The sequence below is a fragment of the Pholcus phalangioides genome, unplaced genomic scaffold, assembly GCF_987345545.1.
Source record: "Pholcus phalangioides strain wild (caught in Gottingen) unplaced genomic scaffold, Ppha-v1.0 ptg000018l_1, whole genome shotgun sequence".
NCBI lineage: Eukaryota > Metazoa > Arthropoda > Arachnida > Araneae > Pholcidae > Pholcus > Pholcus phalangioides.
Genome location: NW_028301611.1, coordinates 7,805,625 through 7,830,352, shown reverse-complemented (window position 1 = coordinate 7,830,352; position 24,728 = coordinate 7,805,625). Strand labels below are relative to the sequence as shown.

The 24,728-nt window shown below is 37.9% G+C and overlaps 2 protein-coding genes across 2 annotated transcripts in view; one reads left to right on the top strand and one right to left on the bottom strand.

Moving 5' to 3' along the window:
• Nucleotides 1-1,825: 1,825 nt before the first annotated feature.
• Nucleotides 1,826-7,948, bottom strand: mRpL54 (mitochondrial ribosomal protein L54). The gene is made up of 2 exons (XM_089247618.1): nucleotides 7,730-7,948; nucleotides 1,826-2,328 (listed from the first exon to the last, which is right to left on the bottom strand). Exons 1-2 carry the CDS (start codon nucleotides 7,821-7,823, stop codon nucleotides 1,904-1,906), a joined length of 519 nt encoding a protein of 172 aa, XP_089103744.1. The 5' UTR covers nucleotides 7,824-7,948; the 3' UTR covers nucleotides 1,826-1,903.
• A 207-nt stretch (nucleotides 7,949-8,155) lies between these two features.
• Mat89Ba (nucleolar protein 6 Mat89Ba) overlaps nucleotides 8,156-24,728 on the top strand; it is a 45,867-nt gene continuing 29,294 nt past the window's right edge. Inside the window, exons 1-8 of the mRNA XM_089247615.1 lie at nucleotides 8,156-8,270; nucleotides 9,315-9,365; nucleotides 11,588-11,821; nucleotides 16,196-16,309; nucleotides 18,452-18,631; nucleotides 21,023-21,191; nucleotides 22,449-22,577; nucleotides 23,591-23,763. Of these exons, the coding sequence (XP_089103741.1) occupies nucleotides 9,342-9,365; nucleotides 11,588-11,821; nucleotides 16,196-16,309; nucleotides 18,452-18,631; nucleotides 21,023-21,191; nucleotides 22,449-22,577; nucleotides 23,591-23,763 (1,023 nt within the window). The 5' untranslated portion in view covers nucleotides 8,156-8,270; nucleotides 9,315-9,341. The remainder of the gene's footprint in view (nucleotides 8,271-9,314; nucleotides 9,366-11,587; nucleotides 11,822-16,195; nucleotides 16,310-18,451; nucleotides 18,632-21,022; nucleotides 21,192-22,448; nucleotides 22,578-23,590; nucleotides 23,764-24,728) is intronic.

The following is a 24,728-nucleotide window of genomic DNA, read 5'->3' as shown; positions in this document are numbered from 1 at the left end:
AATATCTTAAATATACACCAGCGGAGCAGTGCCGTATTAAGGCATGGGCCTACCCGGGATCCTCAAGAGAAAAGGGGCCTCACAAAAATGAAATCTGATTGAAATTTTCAAGAATTTGCCTGGTAGGGCCTCAGAAAAATCACTTGGCCCGGGCGCCCATGATGCTCTTAAGACGGCCCTGCAGCGGAGCTCAGCCTTTAGCAGGGATGGGCTTAAATATTTGGCACCCGATGCAAAATAAAAAATCGGCTCCTTTGAACAGGGTTTTCCAATACTCGGGTGTCCATAGGTTCTCTGGTGCCCGAGAACGAATGTACAAAAAAAACTACTGCTTCGTAGTCATAAAAAAAAATGGCATTTGGCGATAAATACGGACAAGTGTTCGTTTCCCAGTGAAGAAATTGCGAGTGCACCCCCCGAGCAGTTGAAGGTTTAGGGCTTGATTAGAAAACCGATTATCTAGCCAGGCCCTCAACCAAGGGCGTAGCTTGGGGGTCTAGTCAACACCTACTAGAGAGTTTTCTAGTGGGTGTTGGTCTGGTCTCGATACAAACATTTTGTAATAGGGCAATTTTTCATATTCTACTAGAACGCTGCTTTGTCTTTAAAGGTGAACAAATATAAACTTTTTTTTTAAAAGTTGGAGAGCATTCTGACAGTAGGGTTACAAATGCCTGTCAATCGTCCAGCTAAGATTTGTTTGAAACGTCAAAAAACCCAAAAACATTGAACGGCTTATAAACTTAACTTCAGTAAAAGAGGTGGGGGAGCGATCGAGGAATGGAGGCTTCTCAGTGGCTTCTGCTTGAAATGATAGATCATTGATCACTTTTGTCGCGTCACGGTCATTTTCTACACACGAGAGCTAATTACATCGAGACCTACAATTTATTGCCGACTCTGAACGGCAGGCTTGTGTTTTTATACTCATCGAGAGGTTGGTGCTCTAACCCCTCGATGGGAGGACTCCCTGCGGTAGCAGTTTTTCTGCGGTCATGTCGCCGTTTCTGTTGCAAACCTGTATCAAGAAAGTATTGAAATGCTAGGTAGGTCTTTGACGTGATAAGAGTGAACGTTGAACTTATACCGTATGTTGTACGAAGAGGTTCCGATTTGAATAGTAAAGGGTGCTTTCACAAAAGTGACTCACTAAGCGGAGTTGGAGGACGTATTATCAGGAGTTTAATATCATTAGAACTCCATAGAGCACAATTTCCAAAAAGTTACTCGGGTAACGTACTAACGAGGTTTGACTGTATCAATAATATTGCGTTTAATGTCTACAGCAATTCCTAATAAGTAGAACTAGGTGAACTAAGCAAGTTAAATTGGATAGCGCATCAGAATGTTATTACTACCAGGGGCGTAGGCAGAAATTTCGTTCGGGGGGGGGGGGCAAAGTGACAGAACAATGGATTTGGCCATCTTTTTCCCTTTTTTCGGTCATTTTCTCACATTTCGGGGGGGGGGGGACCAGACCCCCCAAGTTCGTGCCCGAGTGGCATGGTGGTAAGATGCTCGTCTACCATCGTGAAGGTTGTTGTCAGGGTCCGAACCCAAGGGAGGATATCGATAAGATATTTTCCCTAACGAACTCGAGGCGACCACCGATAGACAGCGCCTTCACTTCCAACCCATCTCACTAATGGCAGTAAATTGCACTATAGCGATATGGCCAGAGTTGGTGTTTGGTGAAGAAGTAGTAGTTATTGGAGACCCCCCCAAGTCCCCCCCCCCTCTCTACGCCCTTGATTACTACCAAAGCTAAATCGGCGTGTATGTATTTTTTTCAGCACATGCTACATGAAAAAACATTACTCGACAATTCGATTGAACAATTTATTTCGAGGAAATGACTACAAACTATATCTCTCTTCACCCTTCCTCATTCTATACAATGTACTCATACGATTCTCCATCGCTCCTTGTCGAAAGATGGAGGTTCGTTATAACCTGGATCGCACCTAGATGCCAGCGCCCTCAGCCTCAATTCCTTGAACTTGATCCTCTTGTCGCCGACATTGACGAACATCTTTCTCTTAGTTCTCGTCTCCATCAAGCGGAGTTTACGTATTTTGTTCAACTCGAAGAGACGCTCCCAGTACTCCCTGGTGTTTGGATCAAGTTCTTCGAGAGGCGGTTCTGGTCCAAGGCGGAGAGACCAGAGCCACTCTGGGTACTCACTGTCCTCTCCGAGTTTGATATCCTCGCCTTCCTTGTATATATTGGCCCCGCAGCAATAATTGACCAGCTTATTGATATCTGTTTCAACCGGTAGGCGCTTCTTCTGCAAAGCTCCAGGTAGAATTTTACCTTTTGTCCCTGCACCTATGGAACAATATTATGAATACACACATATACTTGCATAAATGGTGATTCAGTTCTTGTCCAAACCCTGAACATACAATCATGAAAAAAATAATAATAATCACCGACAGAAGTGGATATTTATGGTTTTCCCATCTGTGGGATACACCAATTTCGCTGCCCTTCTCTAATTCTAGTCCGGTTTTCTTGACCGATAAGCCTACATCTCTAACTTACTCTTTTGTGTGGACTCTAATGCTCGCTCTCTGGTCATTCCCGTATTATTGTAGGTGCTGGAATTATTTCTTTGATTAATTCTGAATTTATATATAAGGTGGACAACCAAAAAAATCACAGTTTCGAACACTTATGGATCTAAACATATGAAAATTGTAGTGGTAATTACAAGTAGAACTGAACAGTGAAAATAATTTTGATGAGTGCCGCACTGCTAAAGGAAAAAAGTTCTTTAAATTATAAAGTAAACGGAGGAAAACCTGGAAAAACTTTAACAATTGAAAATTATGCTAGAAAATTTTGTTTTAATCAAGCGAAAAATATTTTTTCTTTATAATCTTTCATTATTCTAGTAAATAATAAAAAAGTAAGAAATCTAGCATTCTTAGTCTTTAAACAGCACTGAAATTAACAGAAATGCATGATATAATCTATATATATATAATGACATGTCCTGATTCACTTATTCATCATCGCTGAGCCAAAACCACTGGAGTTATGAATATGAAATTTGGTCAGAGTTTTGTTTTATGAAGTAAAAACTTCCTAAGAAAGGGGCCGTTCAAGTATTACGTAAGCAAATTTTTAGTAATTTTTTACCCCTTCCCCCCCGTCAGCAAAATTTCGTCATCAGCTCTGCCCCTCTGAATCCTTACGCATATTGGTGGAATCAGAGACGTACACGGGGGGAGGGAGGGGGACATAGGGGGGCTCTTGCCCCCTCCCACGATCAAAAAGTTATTTTTTAATGCAAACAAATATTTTTTTTAAATTTGAAATTGGAAGAAAATACATTTATATGTTATTATAATCAATTTCTGTTATTATAATCTATCCATATAATGATAAATCGCATAAAGGCCCTTGGCCCGCGGACCAAATATGGCCCTGTGGGTTATCTGATGCGGCCTGTCCTCCTCAAACCTATTTTTGTAAAAATGAAATAAGCGGAACATTTACAGATCGGTTAAGTGTCCCGTGGTACAATTCCAGAACATTTAAACAGCCCGTGGCACATTTTCAGATCAATTAAATGACCCGGGACACAGTTCCAAAACACTTAAGCGATCCGTGACACATTTTGAGATCCCTTGAGTGACATGTGACGTAGTTTTAGAGCACTTAAGTGGATTTAACTGATCCGCGGCATATAATTACGGATCACTTGAGTGATGCGAGGCACAGTTCCAGAGCACTTAAGCAGCCGGTACGCATTTCCAGAGCACCAAGTGCCCACAAACTATCGAAAGGTGTTTCGTTTATGGTGCACCGAGTAAGATGCCATTAAGAATATTTCATACTTTTATAAAGGTATGTTTGATGACGTAAGCATTATCCAACCCCCCTGTCATAAAAAGTCAGCAAATCGGAACCCCCCCCCCCCCCCCCCCCCATCGATGATGACATAATACTTGAACGGCTGTAAAGAGTTTTTCAAAATTCCACCCCTAAAGGGGTCCAAAGGTTGTACAGAGAAATCACGCCTAACCAAAACCAGTGAAGCTATATTTATGAAATTTGATCAGTACTTTTATTTCATGACATAAAGACTCACTCTAAGAAGGTTTTTCAAAATTCGACCCTGGAGGTCGAAATGCTATGTAGAGAAATCACGCGGAGTGAAAACCGCTGAAACTATATAATATGAAATTTTGTCAGTATCTTCATTTTATGATGGGAAGACTTGCTAAGAAGGGATTTCTCAAAATTTAGAGGGTCAGTGGTTTCAAAAAATAATTTTTGGATTACCAAATTCACGCGAGCGAAACAGCTGGTAACATATAAAGGTATTAACATCCAAAATTTTAATTAAAAAAAAAATATATATATATATATATATTTTGCATCAAAAAACCCAATATGCGTTGGGGGGGGGGGGGGCAGAACTGACGAAATGTTGCTAATGGGTGGGGGGGTCAAAAATGACTAAAAATCTGCTGATGTAATACTTAAACTGCCCCTAAATGAGAAAATGAATGAATAAGAAAGTGAATGACCAAGTCAGCGAGCAATTGATTGATTGATTAAGTGAGCGAAATGAGTGAGTGAATAAGACGAATGAGAAAATGAGCACGAGTGGGTGTGCAAGTCAGTGAGCAATTTAGAGAAAAAGGGAGTGCGTGGGTGGGTGAGTGAGTTTATGAGTGAGCAATCTGGTGAGAGACATTACATTTCGTCTGCATTGATATTTGTGAATTAATATTAAATTTACTTAAACAATTCATAACTAAACAATCTTCAAGAACATCTTTCAACAAACACCAACACCAAACCCGCATACATATATATATATACATATATGGTTATACGAAGGTTTTAACGACTGGCTGTTGCGAAGATATATTTTGGAAAGAGAGAAAATTCAACTGCCCCTGCAGGGAATTGAACCCATGTCCTTTCACTTTCTGGGTGAACGCCCTACTAGACCACTAGAATACAGAGGCACAGAATCTCTCAATCTTTCCTTGGAGCTTGTGTACACTGAAAGGGACCGTACATGGACGGCCAGACCAGACTCTGGCCAAGCTCACAACTGCTGATGCTGCCACCAGAAGGCGACTTATACAAGGATGACTTCACATCGACAAGCAGATTGAGAGATTCGGTGCAGCTGTAGTCTAGTGGTCTAGGGCGTTCACCCGGAGAGTGAAAGGACGTGGATTTGATTCCCTGCAGGGGCAGTTGAATTTTTTCTCTTTCCAAAATATATCTTCGCAACAGCCAGTTGTTAAAACCTTTGTATGGTAGTGGAGAGTGACGTCATCCTTGTATATATGGTTATGCCTGCAAAAACAGGGCTTGAACAAGCATGTAATATCAAATTCGCTCAAGCTGCTTGTACAACTACGATACTCGTGCAAAAGAATTCTCACACACACTCTCAAGCATGCTTGCACAAAATATTTTGCACATGCATGCGCTTATCAAGATTGCAGTAACATGTGTAGGCACCTTTAGGTTCTAAGTTTTAATTTTCTGATAATTCCCTAAAAAAAATTTGGAGGTCCTGCCATGAGCGTACCCAGCGAGGGGCAGCTGCCCCCTTAGAAAAGAAATTAAAGTGTAACAATTGGCACACAGCACAGACGTATGAATTTAGTTTCATGAGTTGCCCCCTCTAGTTCAGATCCTGGGTACGCCCTTGAGCCCTGATACTGTTTTAGTACCGAGCCTTGCATCTGGTGTATAATGGCTTTTTTCTCTTTCTTTCAAACTGAGCGCAACTAAGGTCTATCTAGGACAGTTTTAAGAACATCATGAGCTCCTGGGCCAAGTGATTTTTCTGAGGCCCCACTTCTCTTGAGGTGCCCGGGTAGACCCATGCATTAAGACAACACTGCGTTTATCACCATGGGCAATTTACTACCTAGTGAGTAGTGCCAGAAGTGTGTACCAAACAGTTTGAGTGTGTATCTAGTGTTATCTGATTTTTCAGTGCTGCCATCTATATTTCGGAGATGAAACAAGTGCAATGATTGAATATTTGTACTTTTTGTAGGCCTGTTGCTCTCTGTGGAAAGACCTTTCAAGGGGAGATCGTCTGCCATTCGTGCCTCAAAGTTGACAGAAAAAGAACCACCGAAAAACTGGCATACGGGCTGCCCTATACATTATAAATGCACTATAGAGGGGCCAAAACTAAGATTCTACAGTATAAGCTAGGTTGTGCCACATTTGGTGATTTCAAATTCTGCCGCGACCTGGAGTTTTTGCTCGCCCAAAATCTGCAACATCGTGAAAATCAATTTGGCAGTAATTTTTTTTGGCAAACTAGTACATTGTGAGGAGGAAATCTGGAACCAATGAAGAAAGTATTGGCTACAGGATTCACTGACCCATCACATTTGGGCTTCGAATTCTTATTCTGGCAATCCAACACCAACCAAGTTTCTTGGTGCAGTTGCTGTTTGAAACCATGCTAGTGGAACATTTCGGGCGAGAAATTATATATTTTTTGTAAATATCGCACCAAATTCTGTCAAAAACTCCTCAGACTAGATTTTTATAGATGAGCTCAGAATGCTCATATATAAAAAAAAAACTGAAATATTTCCAAGCAAAGGAAACATGATGGCAAACAGGGCTTTGGCTCATTATATTTCAATAATGACGAACACGATATAATGAGACATAAGACGCTAGTGAAAATAAGAAATAAAAATGGCACAAAAAAATAAGATAAGGGTAGCACATTAGCTTGAAAAAACATTACTGTGATGATACCAATGAAAAAGGTCAAGATTCCATAAGCTGGGTTCTGCCAAATTTGGCGATAATTTTTCATAGCTAATTGATTAACCTTGACGCTTTGGCTCTTCAAAATTTTTCATCGCCACCCCGCCCCAATGTTTTTCAAGCGTTAACATGCTATTATTTATCTATGTTAGCATCATTTGCATTTTTTGTTATCACCAGCGGCGTAAGTCTCGTTATCGTGTTCGGCAACAATGAAGCTTAGGGGCCGTTCAAGTATTACGTCATCATCGATGGGGGGGGGGAGGTTTCTGATTTGCTGACTTTTGATGACAAGGGGAGAGGCGGGGAGGTTGGATAATGCTTACGTCATTATGAGTTAGGATTCAGAGGGGCAGAGCTGATGACGAGATTTTGCTGACACAGGGGAGGGAGGGGGGTCAGCATTTTGCTGACAAGGGGGGAGGGGGTCAAAAATGGCTAAAAATTTGCTTACGTGATACTTGAATGGCACCTTATTTAGGCCGAAACGCTGTTCGCCATTGGGCATCCTTCACTTTGGAATTTTTCAATTTTTAACGGATGAGAGCATAGTTATTGGTTCTAGAATTCTAGCTTGCCGAAAAAAAATGCTGAATCTGTTTTTTTTTTGTTTTTTTTTTGTCAGGCATCTTGATTTTCAAGATACTGAAGATGTCTGTCAAGCACAAAAAATTATATTTTGCTAAGGAGCAAAAACCTTGGCGAAGTTAGAAATCTCCAAATTTGGCGCAACCACGCTTACGGAATCTTAGACATGAAAAATTTTGAGAGCTACAGTGCTAAGGTAATCAGTTGGCGACATAAAACAGTCGCCAAATCTGGCGCGACCCCGCTTATGGAAATCTTAGCCAGGCCCGTGAAAATTCTTAGTCTACATGGGGAGAGGGGAGGGGGGTTTACCGCCTATCGACGAGCTTAAAAGTAGAAATGATCAATGCTGAATTCTCACCTAAAACTGTTTTCGCAAAGCCGCATCTCCGATCAAAGGCGACCCTCAGTGCCCCTAAAGTACTACTTCGGAGTGAAATATTCATCAACGCCATTATATAAACTTTAAAAATATTAAACTAACGTGAAAATAAAATTCTCCAAGATTATAAATGTAGAAAATATTCAAACAACGCGATATTGTTTACGACTCCTCCATGTTGTTTACTGTATCAAGCTCAGTTACCAATAAGGAGAACACTGGATAAGCGAGTTGGGAGATGGCACTAAAAAAATAGTTTAAAAACAAAACTTCTTTTATAAATTCAAATTCGTAAAAGTTTCGACAGAAACAATCATTTTAATGGATTTAATATTCTTAAAAATTAACTTATCTCTATAATTAAGATTTAAAGCGATCATAGAAGATGCTTGAAATTTTTAAATCAGTCACAGCCGTCATCATCATTTCAGGTTGGAAGTTTTCACAAATTTTCAAAAACACGTGGGAAAAAAAATATAGCAATTTAATGATATAAGTAGTGAAAGGTCCTAACAAACGGGTAAGTGTTTTCAAACACTGATATTCTTTGTTTTTTGGGGGTGTTTCATTTAACACCTTCCGGTCTAAACCCATCTTTGAAAATATATACAGCAGAGTCTCGCTTATCCCAGATAAGCGGGCCGGCGAAACGTCGGATAAGTGAAAATGCCGGAAATTAGAGAAAAGCTAAGAAAAAGCCTATTAAACATCAAACTATGCCATAATTTTATACATTACGAATCTAAAAATGATCTCGCCACAGAGAGCAACAGACCTACAAACAGTACAAATGTAATTCAATCATAACACTTCACTTCTGAAATATAGATGGCAGCACTGAAAAACCAAGCGTTACACAGAAACAAACTTCACACCAGGTTTCACTACACGTACATTCCAACATGCATCAATTCGTTAGAGGTTCCACAGAGGAATATGGACGAGGTAGATGTATCGTTTAGTAGTAGTAGCAGCAGCACTGAAAAATCCAACTTCAAGGTGCCAATGCAAGCCGATCTCCCCATTAAAAAGTCTTGCTGCAGAGAGTAGCAGGCCTACAATGATAAAATCTTCAAAAATTGCACTTCACTCGTAGTTCAAAAAATATAATACTATAACAAGCATTGCACAGAAACAAGCTTCTCGTGTTAGGTTCACAATACAGACATGCACATTCCAACATGTACCAATTCGCTAGAAATTCTGCTGAGGAATATGGACAAGGACATGTGGGATTTAGTAGCACTGAAAAATCAAAACACAGCACTACATACGCACTCAGACCATTAGGTAGACACAGTTACACTTCTGGCACAACTCACTAGGTAGTAAATCGCCCATAGATGGTGATAGACCGGTGTTTTACTTAGTTTGAAAGAAAGAAAGAAAGGCTTGTCGTGTGTGTGTGTGTGATCATACGTACCTAATGCTACCAGTATTATGTTCCTTTATAATGGTTTGTAATTTTTTCAATCCTCCCAGTAATTGAAGAAAACCCTGACAGCGCCGGGTATTATAGCTAGTTCATTATATTTTGTAATATATTTCTTCACTTCAATTTCAGATAATTGTATCCCCGTACTTGTTGCAGATGAATGGAAATATGAGTGATCAGGTAAACTCTTAACTTATCCAAAACACTGTTATATTTCATGAAATTTTTTTTTTGAATTGATAAATGTTTTACCAGTGTTATAATCTGTGCAATAATCCACGATAATTGTGCAGTCATGATCATACGTACATGTTTTTCGTTCTGATTAGCAGTTTCTTGCTGAAAAGATTGGTGATATGGGTACACACCCTTATTTTTTGCCTTTCTTTCCTTTAGAACCATACAGTCACCACTTATGTTTGCAAACCTGTAAGGATGTGAAATATAATAATTTGTAAATAGGAAAGACGTTTAAAGGAATAGTGCATTGTTTATGACCAGAAAATTAGTTCGTAAATTGGAGGTTTGCAAAATCAAACATCGACTGTATATACTGAACAGGACAGTCTGACTTAGCTAATAGCTTAAGATGACCGACTACTATATCTTCTCTGGGTGTGGCAAATCCCAGGTGCAGAACTGCTGCAGTATAATTTAGATTCCCCTTGGAGATTTTTTTTCTGGTGCCAAACACATCCGATGGCCTGCTGAAAAATTGTCAAAGCTTGTGCAGTAACTGATGATACAGATGCCGGGAAAAAAAAATCACCTGCATAGAAGACATAAAAGCGAAAACCAACAATAAGATTGTAGATAGTAGTACAGATAATTATTCTCTGTATAAAAAAAATTCGGACTCTTTTAAATAACAAACCGATATGAGAATATATATGTATAAGAATGATACACCTGACCAGACAATAATCCTACTGACGCTCTAGAACACAACAATGAAATGTGATGGCTATTTGAAATATTACACAAAGGAGGCCATTTCAAAAGCCTGTGATACTAGTGTCATCTGGAATAGCTGATTCTAAAATCCAGAAAGAGAGGGTAGAAGATCTAGAGAAGATACAGCAACCCAGCACCACATTATGTCCGTTTTAGCAATCTAGACTATACTGCACCTGTTCTTTCCATCATAGTTGAATTTGAGTCTGAGGACAGCACAAAATTGTTGAATATTATGTCAGCATAAGTGCTAGCCATAACAGGAGTTCTCAGGTCCCGGTCAAGTCAAATTACAGATTATTTTAGATTACGTTTAAATGGGAGAAGAAAGGCTTGATTGCTATTAAGTTTTCTTGGTGTCTACGTTTTTTGTTTTTTGATTTGACAAGCCTTGCACTAGATGGCGATGCACAGAGTCTATGTGATCCACAATTCGTACAAATTCTAATAATTGAAACTTGTCTTTTTATACAATTCTAATACAGTGATACAACAAAGCATTCTATTACAGTGATACAACAAAGCATTCTATTACAGTGATACAACAAAGCATTCTATTACAGTGATACAACAAAGCATTCTATTACAGTGATACAACAAAGCATTCTATTACAGTGATACAACAAAGCATTCTATTACAGTGATTAACAAAGATTATTTTGTGATTTTTCTGCCTCTGCCAATGAACATTTCAGTTGATATGGGTGCACATGCTAACATAAAACAGCATCATGAGCTCAGTTTTAATACTAACCATCATCAGAATTAATCTATCTTTTTTTTCTAGGTGTACCTTCACTTCTCTTTCTTGAAGTTTTTGAATCATTTCAGGTGAAATAAAAAAAAATCAGTTGTTATAAAATGCATAAAAAAAGAGTGTTTTCAGAGTGCGCTTTCTTTCGATGCACAGCTCTTTTCATCAAATTGCACTGTCTGGGCATTTTAGATGATCTTTTTCATCTGCATGTATCAGACACAGAAATGAGCTGATCAAATCATAAATTGGATAGGTACAACTACGAACCGGACCAGGTTATACCAGTGCGATATGCCAGCTGAAGTTGATTGTGTACATCAGTATAGGGTAAAAAGGTCTCTAGTATCTCATCTTGTAAGTGAATGCTCAATTGTTTTTATCAATTTTGTGAAGTAAGTGGCAAAAGCATATTAAAAAATTGAAAATGAGCGTTCGTTTATTAAGTTTATTTTCCATACATAATTTGATGTTAGCCTTTTGAATGTGTTCAGCGATCCTTGATGAACCTCGCTTTTCCCAGCATGCTTGAAAAGAACTACGCTCCAGTATTTAAAAATTTGGTGTTCGAATTTTATTGCATGCCAACTAATGCAATGCTTGAAGTAAAGTGACTGTCATGTGATTAAATGAGTGAAAAAATAATGTCAATGCTTGATTCTTGTTTGTAAATTTTTTTATTTGAATGGTTTAGGAGGAAGAAGATCAGAACTCAGCAGCATCGAACTGTTCTGATGAAGGAATAGCAGAAGAACCGGAGAGGGAAGAACAGGAATCTTTGAAGAGAGTTTCAGACACTCCTGCCAATCCGAAACATCTGTCCAAGAAATTGAAACGAAATGAGCTCTATAAACCACCGACTGTTGATGAGTTGAACAACTTGAAAGAAGCCGAAGCTTTATTCCATTCAAGTTTGTTTCGTCTTCAGGTAATTGCTGTCTGTCATGATTAGATTTTCCATTTGAGAATTGTAATTGAACTTGTACGAATTGTTCAAATTAAGTAGGTGCAGTCAATGCTCGTTATAACGACCCCCCTCCCCCCATCTTTTTCAGCTAAAAAATGAACGGTTTTATCAGGTGGTTTTTATATCAAAGCGAAATCATATGTGATTGTCATTTACAGTCGGCCCCCCATATTCGCGGTTTTTTTTCCCTCATTGGAATTAATTTTTTTTTGACAACACTCAGCAATCGTCATTCACGTGTTTTACACGTGAATGACGATTTGTAAACACGTGTTTCACATGTTTACAAAATTTGAGCTGTGTTTGTTTAGGATGGATCATTCTTCTAATGCTACTGATAATGCTTTGAAAAGACTAATAAAAGTGAAAACTTTATAAGAAAAATTGGATATATTGACGAAAACTATGCTTGGTGAAAGTAAGTCAATACCTGCTGTGGTCCGCCATTACGAAATCAACGAATCTATGGTGAAATGCATCAAGAAAAGGAATCTGAAATTCGTTCAGCTGTGGCTGTAGCTGCACCTGTGGCAGTCAAAACTTTGCAGCACCTACGGGATCCACGTGTTTCTCGTACAGAAAATGCCGTTTTTTGTGGATACAAGACTGATATAAAAAGGTATTCCAATTGATTGTAATATTATAACAGAAAAGGCGAAAATTTACACTCTTCCATAAGGAAAAGGCTGGTGAAACATCTATTTCATCAGAATTTTATGCAAGTAAAGGTTGTTTCATAGGTTTAAGAAACAATTCGGATCACGCAATACAAAAATTACTGGCGATCAAGCCTCTGCTGACCAGGAGACAGCTAGAAAATTTCTGAAGACTTTGTAGAAAATTATTGAAGAGAAGGGTTATGCACATCAGCAGGTGTTTAACGCTAACGAAACTACATTATTTTGGAAGAAAACGCTGCAAAGAAGTTAAGCAAGAGAAAAAAGCGAGCTCCTGGTTTTAAGGCAAGTAGAGATAGACTTACTATGTTGTTTTGCGCAAAAATGGGTATGGATACATGATAAAGCCCACTATAATTTTCAAATCTGCGAATCCATGAGCATTGAAGGGAAGGATAAGCCAAAGCTCCCAGTATTTTGGACGAACAACAAAAAGGCTTGGACTATGAAAACACTTTTCCTGGATTGGTTCAAACAGTGTTTCGTTCCGGAAGTCAGGAGGTGCCTTGAGAGTGAATACATGCTATTCAAAGTTCTTTTGATACTGGATTGACCGAGGAGGAATTAATGCAGCTAACTGGTCCTGAAACTGAAGCTGCACGAGATGAAGATCAAGATGAAGAAGTAGAAGACAAGGTCAACCACAAGTAACATAGCGGAAGCGCTTCGCAAGCTCAAATCAGCAATAGATTATTTTCATAACATATATCCCTCTATTCACATGCTTCTTCACATGCAGAAAAATTAGTAGAGGAAGCCTTGTCAACATACTTGATGATATGAAAAAGAAAAAATGGGAAACATAAATCACAACATTCTTTCAGAAAACATTGCCAACAATTGCTGCACCCTCTTTGACATTTCTTTTTACCTCTGCATCACCCTGCTCTCTCTCATGATGTTCACTAAACGAGATATACAAAAAAAAACCTATGGTTTCTGTTATTCGGGGATTTCCGTATTCGCGGTCATCCCCGGAACGTTACCCCCACGAATACGGGGGGCCGACTGTATATGAAAACAAGTGAAACATTGGTTGTTGTCTGAAGTCTGTCCTGTTTCAATTGTATTAGGATGGATCCACATCTATAGACACACACACCATTGTCGTGTCAGTCATGGCAAAGATTCTTTAACATAAAACCAATGAACATATCTATCGTATCGTGACAGACAGGTATTTTTATGTTAAAGAATGGTTGCTGTGTCTGACACGACACGGTGAGTGTCTGTAGATGTGAATCCGCCTAATAGCAACTGACATTACCTGAAAGATGAAAATGTACTTTTGGTGTGTGGTAGGTTGTACATATAGTACTTCCATATGTTTATTAATTTTGAGTTGTAACATTGCAATAGAAACTACAGGCCTTTGATACTTACATAAATCCACACACTCAGCCATCTGCTACTATCATCTCCAATATGGAAGACAGATGGCATCACTTGTACATGAAACACATATGATACAAACATTGATGGACTGGACATACCCTGCTTCCAATCTCAAGGAGATTTCGAAGCTTTTCCAAAAGATAGGTGTGTCTGGAATTTTATTAAATAGATATATGTATTTTTTAAATATAAATATGTGTAACATAGTTACAAAATGCCTTCCTACACAGCTGTATAATTCAACGAAATAATTATCATGAATCACATAATCTAAAAATCTAAATTATTATTGTAGCGTCCCTAACTTGTCTAGACTTGCTGTCCAAAGTTCCATTCCTGGCAATCCCTTCACTCCATGCAATGTGCATTGGGCATCACAAGTTGGAGTTGTGTAGGAATATAATGACAGATAAATGTCATGTCTGCATCACATGGTAGTACTGGTCCAAGTCAATGTTCAATCATCCAGGTGTTTTAGCTCGATCATGGCACACATTGCTGTTTCATAGGTACACTACATGCTTATTCTCCTGAACTAATAGAATTTCATAATTTCTGAATCATCTGCTGACTAGTTTGATGATAGGTGATGTTGATGGACCATGTTCATATGTTTATGTTGTTATTGTTTCTCCCATTGAAGTTCGCCATTCAACACATGATGCAGACATCATGAAATTAGTACCTCATAAAGCACTTTACTCACTGAGCTACTCTTGCGGGTCAAAAACGGTAAAATACAGAGTGATTACATGACCTGAATTTTAATCCATTCTTATCTGTTCTCATAGTTTTAGCCGTTTCGACGTTTTTTGTGTGAAAATGTCCTTATTTTCAATGAAGATAACTACTGAAATCAATGTTTGAGATAATTTTCTCATAACGCGATTCAAATTATAATTGTGACTAACTATGATCAATAAATTGTAAATGGGACTTTCATACTTGTCAACTAAATGCTCATTTCGTGTTTCACATGTTTTAATCCACAGGCATTTTTGATTCTAATCCAATAGCATTTCATCTCTCTACTCTGGTAATTATTCAGTGAGAAATGGTAAATTTTCTTACTCTTGACAATCTTTCTGGGCTTTAATTAACGATGTACCATATTTTTCCACACTGGGATCTCTATTTACTATATTTTTTCTTGAGGAAACTGTCAAGATTGTGTGTTGTGAGTGTATGAATACATTTTTCCCAGAAAATCTCTTGCTGGCCAGAGATTCTGCACCCCTGGCATATGCTTTGAAGTATTTTTTGTTGTTCATATTTGATTGCTATAAAATTTAGCACTTTCTCCAGATTTGTAATATTGGACAATATATTACAATTGAGTCAAAATGCATAAGACTATAAATCATATTGAATTAGTTGCATGTACTCCTGTAACAACCTCATTGTGTTACGACCCAGGCTTTTATTTGGTGCTGTAATACAACTGAGAAAGAGATACACAAAAACGACTGAGAATTGATATAAAAAATAATAATTAGTTTATTAATTTAATTTTGACAATGTTTTAAAGCTTTTTAAAATTAGCACCAAAGAAATAAAAATATTTTGATATGCACCCCAAGTCCCTGTTGTTGTAAGTTCTGAACACTCTGAATATCCTATAAACACCATAGCAGGTGCAAATAATCAGCAAGCACACACAAACACAAGCTACATCAGTGGAGCGATTCAACCTCTGAGTGTGAAGGTTGCACTCTGTGTCACTTTAATTATGCTCATTGTGTGATTAGGAGAACATCAGATCTTCAGTAAAGAATCAGGATGTGAAGGACAGCAACAAGGATGGATGACAGTGATTATAATTTTGACCCAGCCAGTATTGTTGCCATTGCATACATGATACTTAAGGAAGATTAGATTGGTGCCACAAGGGTGCTGGCTATTGTTAAACTCTGAACTCGTACAAATTTGCTGTCAGAACGATTGCAAAGAAACAAAGTTGCAGACCCTGTGGATAACATACTTGTTTTTTTCACCAGTATTGATGAGATGGCTTGCCAAAACATGAAAAGCTGAGATCAAATCAATGACTGCTCACATCTCTACTGATAATATCAATCACAGATGTTGATCAAACATTTCTAAAATCAAAGTTCTTGGCGGTCCAACTCAGAATCTTCTTATATTGAAGATTGTATCATTAGTGTGATTTATTTATGTGTTTTTTAAGCTGTCAGAAAATTTTTGTTTTCATAAAAGTGCATTATGACCACTTTATATAAGCGCATCATGCCCATTCTTGCAGATAGATGAACTGATGTCAGAAGTGAAACTGAAGATTCCTCCAGAACTTCAGAACTGGATCAAAACTGTCAAGTCTTGTATTCAAAGTCTCCCACCATCACCAGAGTGGTATGAGGTAAATATTAATGTTGTGTCATCTCTGGTCATTCATTTTTTTAAATTTCCAGTCTAATTAAAAAATTAACTTTTTTTACAGAAATGTGATGACTGGATGCTACTAGTGTTAGAAAATGTTTAAATGTATTTATATTGATTGGGGGCTGTAACTAGGGTCAGTAATATTTTTATTGTGCAGGAGAGAGGAACATAATTTGGCCACTTTCTCTTCCTTCTCATTTGTAAAACTTGATATTTTTGTTTCCCCTAAAACTTTCAGCTGTTGTGCAGTCGTTCTGGACTCTCGTCCTGAGGACACAGATTTGAACCCCCATTGACGGCACAGTGGTGGTCGGCTGAAGTTGGTTTTCTGCAATTTTCCAGCTTTGAGGCGCAAATGCGAGCAGGTTGACCTACAACATGATACTGGCATAGCATGAAAAATTCAAGTATTTCCATCTTTGCTTCAGAGAATTTAAGACAGATGGCAACATAAACACAAAACAAGTCAAGTATTTCCATCTTTGCTTCAGAGAATTTAAGACAGATGGCAACATAAACACAAAACAAGTCAAGTATTTCCATCTTTGCTTCAGAGAATTTAAGACAGATGGCAACATAAACACAAAACAAGTCAAGTATTTCCATCTTTGCTTCAGAGAATTTAAGACAGATGGCAACATAAACACAAAACAAGTCAAGTATTTCCATCTTTGCTTCAGAGAATTTAAGACAGATGGCAACATAAACACAAAACAAGTCAACTTGACAACATAAATACATTAGGGCCACTCATGTACACAGAACACACATTTTGGCATATGCTGATTCATTAGAAATTCAATAGAGGAATGTGTACTAGGTGCATGTATAGTCAAGTAGTGGTAGTCCTAGTAGTAGCTTTCTCGAACTTGCCCCTCCCAGTTCTGTCCCTGATACTTCTTGTTGTATATGATGCTATGAAGATACAGTTGCCAATTTGTATATGATATTACGCTATAACATATAAAATTTATGCATTGACCTCTTATTACTGCAGACATGGAATAACAGTGGTGTCAGAATATTTTTTGCATTAATATGTCGCATTGTGTAAGTTACTTACGTAAGTATGAATGCTAAAATCTGTCAATAAGACAGGAAACAGTTTGACCTGAAAATATCTTGGAGTATGTCTTAAGGTGGCATACAGTGATCATCGAAGCTTGATACATATTGTAGAAATTCAGGTGCTGGCTGAATTTCCTACAAGCCGAGCATTTTTTTTCTTAGAGAAAAATGGTAATTTAAAATTCCAAAACCTGTTAACTCCTTCCTATGTTGGTGGACGTGCTGACATAAATTCTAATAATTTGATGTTATCCTCAGATGTCAATTCAGTAATCACACATTTCAGGCAATGGTGTGTATATATATATATATATATATATATATATATATATATATACAGCAGAACAGTATTTCTCAAAGTGTGCATTGCGGCTTCTTGGGGACGTCACCAATATTCATCAGGGGCATCGCAAAGAGCTAGAGATAGATGAACTATGAATTGGTCAAGATAGCCGCAGGTGACAAAAGTTTGAGAACCACTGCAGTAGAACCTCATTGTAATAGACTAATTGAAACTGAAGGATGTTCATTATAATGAAAGTCTTTATAACAAAGGTTATGAAATTGTACATCAATGAAATTACAGTAGTTAGCTACAAAAAGTGTTCATTGTATGTCAAATTAAATAGTCTTCAACATAGGTCGAATTGAAAAAGATGTGTACTGCATTGACCTTAATTTTTATGGCTGGCAAACAATATGAGTTATGCAGCACATCAAGGCAAAACAACAACCAATGTTTAATCACTTGCTGGGAAATGTTTTTTAAACAAGTTGATATTTTTTTAAATACTTAAAACAAGTTTTGAACACGTCAGATAAAAATTAAAAAAATTTACAATTTTTATAGCTATCTGTTATAAGCAAAATCTGTTATAGTGAGGTTCTACTGTACACCCATACATTAATTTTTTAGTTGGCAATGTACTATATAATGCTTTTGCTGTGTATGTTATGGCAACCTGGGATTTGTCAAAAGTATTTGCAGTCACTGTTTGTTTTTCCTCCCACTCATACAAGTATTTATGAGAGACGTTTATTTAAATTCTAGATTAATGATAGATCATGGCTTAGGAATGACATCAAAGTTCCCATCATTCGCCATTGTCGTGTTAAAAATGCTCTCTTCAAATTTCTTCCTCCAAAAGATGTGTTTGAAACAGGAAGCTACGTGATAGATACTCTGCATTCAAATCATCGTGTGATTGACCTTGGTGTGATCATACCTCTGGTAAGAGAATTCAATTTTAATTCAAATTTATTGGGCATAAATCTTTCATTTCCATACATTCAAATGTGTTAATTTTCTGTTGTTTTTAATTCAGCATCAATATATTTGCTTATTTCATTATCACGGGTGTTAAATTCCATTCATCGTCGTGCACAGATTTTGTTAGTTCAGCCAGGATGAATAAATGTGTTGTTTTTTGAAAAAAATTTAAAAAAACCTTTTAAATTTTTATATTTTCACATAAGGCACCCCAAATTTACATTTTAATTATCAAAAATACATGTTTTTCCTGTTTTTAGAAGAAAAAATTGTAATTCACTCACAGAAAGAATTTCCCTGGAAAAAGTTTGTTGCCTCCCCAATCTCCAAAATGCTGTCACAGTTTGCAACACTATATAGTTCTATACTTTTTGTTCTTCGAAGTTCTTGGTGTTAATCAGCATTTGCGTTGATGGTCATTATGCAAAATTCTTGACTTTGACTTGATGGGGGCCCTGGGCAAAAGAGGTATTGGAGGGAGGACACCCCCCTAAATACTTTTGACGGTTTGGTGCATCAGCAAATAGAGTACATGTTGTTTGTAAACACATAAAAAAAAAGGATATGCAGTATTTTAAATGAGCCACTGTGGTGGTCATGTGGTCATAGTGATGGACTCGCATTGCAAGGATCCTGGTTCAAACCCCACCGTTGCCACAGTGGTGATTGGCCGTAGTTGGTTTTCTGCAGTTCCCAACTTCAAGGCACGAATGCAAGCCAATCTCTCCGTTAAAAAGTCTCACCGCAAAGAGCAACAGGCTTACAACATTGCGATTATTCATTCATGACACTTCACTCACTATGTGTTGAGAAAAAAACTCAGTTTAAAAAATTGATTGCAGATGGCAGCACTACACATAACAAGCGTTACATAGAAACAAATTTCACGGAAAGTTCACTATACATATATACACATTCCAACATGTACCATTTCGTTAGAAGTTTCGCAGAGGAATATAGATGAGGTGCATGTCTGGTTTAGTAGTGGTGGTAGTAGTATTTTAATTGAGAAACGTAACGGTGTCGTTCAATGATGTTGTCTTGGTGGTAATGGGTACCTGGCGTTCTCCATATGAAAGTCCGACGTGAATCAGACTGCAAGCTAAACCTGGACTCGTCGGAAAACATCACACGAGCCCAGTGTAACTCGGGGGCGACCTGTACTGTAACGTCTACTGACATTTCCGTTATCTTGGAATCGTTGCCAAAGCCTAGAGATGACACTTTGGGCAATTCCAAGTTCCTTGGATACTTCCATCTAAGTACGCCCACATTCCAGGCGGCCGATAATTCTACCGCGTAAAAAATCATCCACATGCGTCCTCTGTGTCATAACTATTCGCTTATGCCACTGAGCGCCTTACAGAACTCTTGTGAACAATTTCACTTCTTTGCCACCATTCCTTATATACCCCCCTCTTACACTCTTGTCATTGTGATGTACTATCGGCATCATCCTGAAATTTGCATATCATTCTTGCAGATGTGTGTGATAATTCTACAGGTGAAATTTTTACTTTAGATTTCGATTTCCATGTGATTCTGAATTATCCTTAATTTATGGACATGAGTGTATTTCATCCATTGCTAAGTAAATTTTCAAATTTACTTAGCAATGGATACTTTCAATGGTTTACTCTCAATTTGTGCAAATAGCCAGCAATACATTTATACACTAGTGCAAGAGGAAAAATTCCCTACTTTTTTTTTATTAATTACAAATCATAAATTAGCTATTCAGCAGCCTGGTGGACGAGTGGTCATAGTCACGGACTCTCATTGTGAGCACGTGGGTTCAAACCCCACTGTTGCAACCGTGGTTAAAAAGTCTCACAACAGAGAGCAACAGGCCTACAAACAGTACAAGTATTCAGTCATTACACTTCACTTCTGAAATATTGATGGCAGCACTGAAAAATCAGACACAAAACTAGACATACACTCAGACTGTTAGGTACACATACTTACACTTCCCATACAACTTACTAGATAGTAAATTGCCCATGGCAGTTGACCTGAGTTGTGCTCGGATTGAAAAAGAAAAAAAAATGTCCTTTGAGTTACCCCACCAACAGTACAATGGTGGTCGGGTGAAGTTGGTTTTCTGTGGTTCCCAACTTTGCCACATAAATGATGATACACCAGAGTTGCATTCGGTTTGAAAGAAAGAAAGCCTACCAAGTTGACTGCAGCCAATCGGGTGGAAATTCCTAGGAATACGGACTATCTGACTTTCTGTTGGCCAGCCTACTAAGCTCTTTGTCTATCAATGACAGAAGCAATTTAATAGTTAGAGTACAATTATTTTTTTTACTTGCAAATTCTGCAAAGAAATCTATTGATTTATTGTAGGAATGTTGGCGCAAAGGAGACCATCTCAACCAAATATACCACCATAAGCGAGCTCTTTATTTGGCATACATTGCCAAATATTTGAAGGATGAACACTTTGTTAAGAAAATTGAATACGCTTACCAAGATGAGTGTGCACTGAAGCCTGCTCTTCTTATCAAGTCGAACAGTAAGTAGAAATTTTTTTCATAATTTAGCTGCACATAGATTGGAATGCCCTGCAACTTGGGCTTATATTCAAACAGCTCAAAGTGTGTGAGGTTTGAGCTGAGTGTGTGAGGTTGAGGCATGATGGGATGCAAGAATTTAGAAGGAAAGGAAAAGGAATGTCTTTGTGGCTGAAAGAAACAAACCTCATGTTTTTCTGGAGAGACGCTGGTTCCTGTGGAGGTGATGGAAAATGCCCAATGCAAGTGAGGGAAATATGTAGCATTTCAATGTTTGTTTTTAATTAATTAAATCCACTATTACTATTACCTAGAAGTGACCATGCTGAAGTCAGTCAATCAAGTGTTTCATGTTCAGTCAATCAAGTGGGTTTCGAACCCAGCAAGTTTCATGAAAGAGAATGAGGAAGATCATTTGCAGCGCAGAACCATCATGAAAATCTTAGGTTTCCCCCACCACTACTTAGGCACCCTCAATGAATGTTAAATGCAATTAAATGGTGTCATGGCCAAGTCCATGATGTCCCAGTCCAATGGGATGGTCATGTTCATGCTTGTTCTCAAAATATTTGATCTCCTTGGATTCAATGGTAAGTTGAAAGCACCTTTTGTGCTGTGGTATTCTGAGATTTGCTTCAGCCCAGGTGGAATTAATATGAATTCTTGAATACAATTTGAGTTTGGTAGTTTAACGCTAAAATGACAGAAGCAGTCGTTTTGACAGCACAGCTACTTATTGTACATACTGTACCTGTGAGCTATAGATGTAAGCAGGGGCAGATCCGGGCATAGTTTATGTAGTGAGAATCTCCAGATTTCTGGATTTCAAAAGTTGGCACGTCTGCATGTATTACAGTGCGATTATGCCTGTCTAGTTGGGTTGTATTTTGCTCTAATGTTTGTACAAAGAATTTCAAAACACTTTCTCAGGGCTGTAACTACGATTTCTAGGGGTTGGGGGGCAACTATGATTTTGCCACACCTTCCACTGCAAAATTTGGTAATTTTATCCCTGTTTTTTGCTTCCCTCTAAAGCAAGGGTGTTCAATTTTCTGAAGAGCGTAGGCCACTTCATTTATTTGAAAACGTTTCACCAGCCACCTATACTAATAATATACATTTTTTGGAGAACCGGGGAGAGGGTCGTCCCCTTTGTCCTACCTTTGCAGGATTGGAAAATTTTCTCTCATTAACATTTTTTAGCCTGTTTTTTTCTTGGATCAAGAATAATCTCATACATAATTTTCTTTCATTTCTAGAACTGAACGGTAAGAGTTTCACCATTCGTTTGCTGCCGTGCCCAGAAGCAGGTTTTGTGAAACAAGGGAAATCAAGATTTCATCCAGGATTGAATAATGTCCGATTTTCCTCCTTTTACCACCATAAAGGCAAGTAAAAGTACTGTTACAAAATTTTGTCTTCTTATTTTAATGCCACTGCACCATTACTTCACTTGCATGATTTTGATCCTGGGAGGATTGATAAATATGGTTGTAGTGAATCTTTGATTTAAGGAACTAATAAGGGTGAAAATTGTGCCCATTAAATCAAAAGTCAATTGAATTGCAAACGTTTTTTATAGCACAAAATATCATAAAAAGTATACCTAGAACATGACAGATCCCAGCCATCAGTTGGAGTTTACCATGACAACTAGAAAATTGTTTTATTTTTCTTCCAAGTAGTATGCATGCCTTATTCAAACCTTATTGAGTTACCTGAAATCACTTGTTATTCAACTTTAAGTACAGAGTAGTCATTAAAATAACTTTGCCAATATACAAACACCTAATGACCACAAAAATCAACTAACGCAAATGAGATTCAAGATATAGATGGTTCAAAGTATGCACTTGAGAATGAAGAGAAAAAAAAAAAAAAACCATGGCTCTTGTAGTAAAGGTCACAGCAACAAAATTTAGAAATTCAAATGTAATACTCGACTTTATGCATTGCTAAGGGCATTGGCGTACGCAAAGGGAGGGTTAAAACCCCCTCCTTAGCTGTGATTATAGTGTTATTCTGCAAGAAAGAATGTAACCCTCCAAAAAGGGAAAAAAATTAAACCCCCTTGAGAAAATACTGTATGTGCCTATGGCTAAGGGATCAGCACAGTACCCAGTAAAGAAAGAGGAATTTACCATGGAGTTGGTGTTCTAACCCCTTGATAGATGACTTCTTGTAGCAGAAAGTGATCTGTGTTGGTTGTTTCCACATGTTTCTTTGTCCTAGTCTAGTGCCAACGTATATCATGCTACAGGTACCATTTCAGGAACCATATATCTTGGATTTCATTCACATGCGTCAATTTTGTGTGGTCACTTGGGGCTTAGATATTGGTAGATTTATTTGATGATCACTCTGTATATATATATTTTGACTATGTCATTTTTTTCAGTAGAAAAGGATGATGAAGATGATTTGATGCCTACCCCATTTTACAATTCTACCATATTGGCTGATCTCATGATGTTGGAGTTGACAAAAGTCTTGCGAGATAACATCTCTTCCCAGAATGTAAAAGATGCAGTCATTTTGGCTAAAATTTGGAGTAGGCAGAGAGGTCTCCTGAATGTAAGATCTGTATGGAGTATCACCATACTTATTATTTCACTTTAAGTACTTTTCTTGCACCCTTCCGAATTGAATTGGGGAAAAATCTCACCTCACATTCTTTTGTCGATTTAAATTAAAGTTTCTCAAATGATATGAATCTCTGCTGTCATCAATTCTTTAATTTTCTTTGTGAAACTGTTGCTACCAATTTTGAATGCACAGTATAACTTCTCTTACCTTACCCTCCTTAAAGGGACCTTTTTCCTGAATCGTCCCCCAAAAATCACATTCCTTGATATTGAAATTCATTGGGGCACAAACTTCTCCACTTGCGGATCAGGTTTTGCTAAGAATTATTCATAATTTTGTTAGCCCTATGAAAGTGGGAATTACCAGTTTTTGAGAGCCGCAGATAAAATTGATGTAAACTTATGTGTTTTGATTGGTGCAAAGGTCTTCATAAATTCATGATCATATTAATTAAATCACATTTAACTTCATATTGCCGCTGTGGTGGTCGAGTGGTCATAGTGACGGACTCGCATCGCAGGGATCCGGGTTCGAGCCCCACCGTCGCCACAGTGGTGGTCGGCTGAAGTTGGTTTTCTGTGGTTCCCAACTTCGAGGCGCAAATGCGAGCCGATCTCCCCGTTAAAAAGTTTCGCCACAGAGAGCAACAGTCCTACAAACAGTACAAATATTCAGTCACTACACATCACTCACTTCACTTCTGAGATATAGATGGCGGCACTGAAAAATCATACACAACACTAGATACGCACTCAGACTGTTAAGTACACCCACACTTACACTTCCGGCACAACTCACTAGGTAGTAAATTGCCTATGGCGATTGACCTGAGTTGTGCGCGGTTTGAAAAAAATAATAATAACTTCATATCCTGTATTCCATTTTAATTTAAAAAAATTGTTTTTGATAAAGTGTTATAACTCGCGGACAGCTCACAATCATGGGAAAAAATT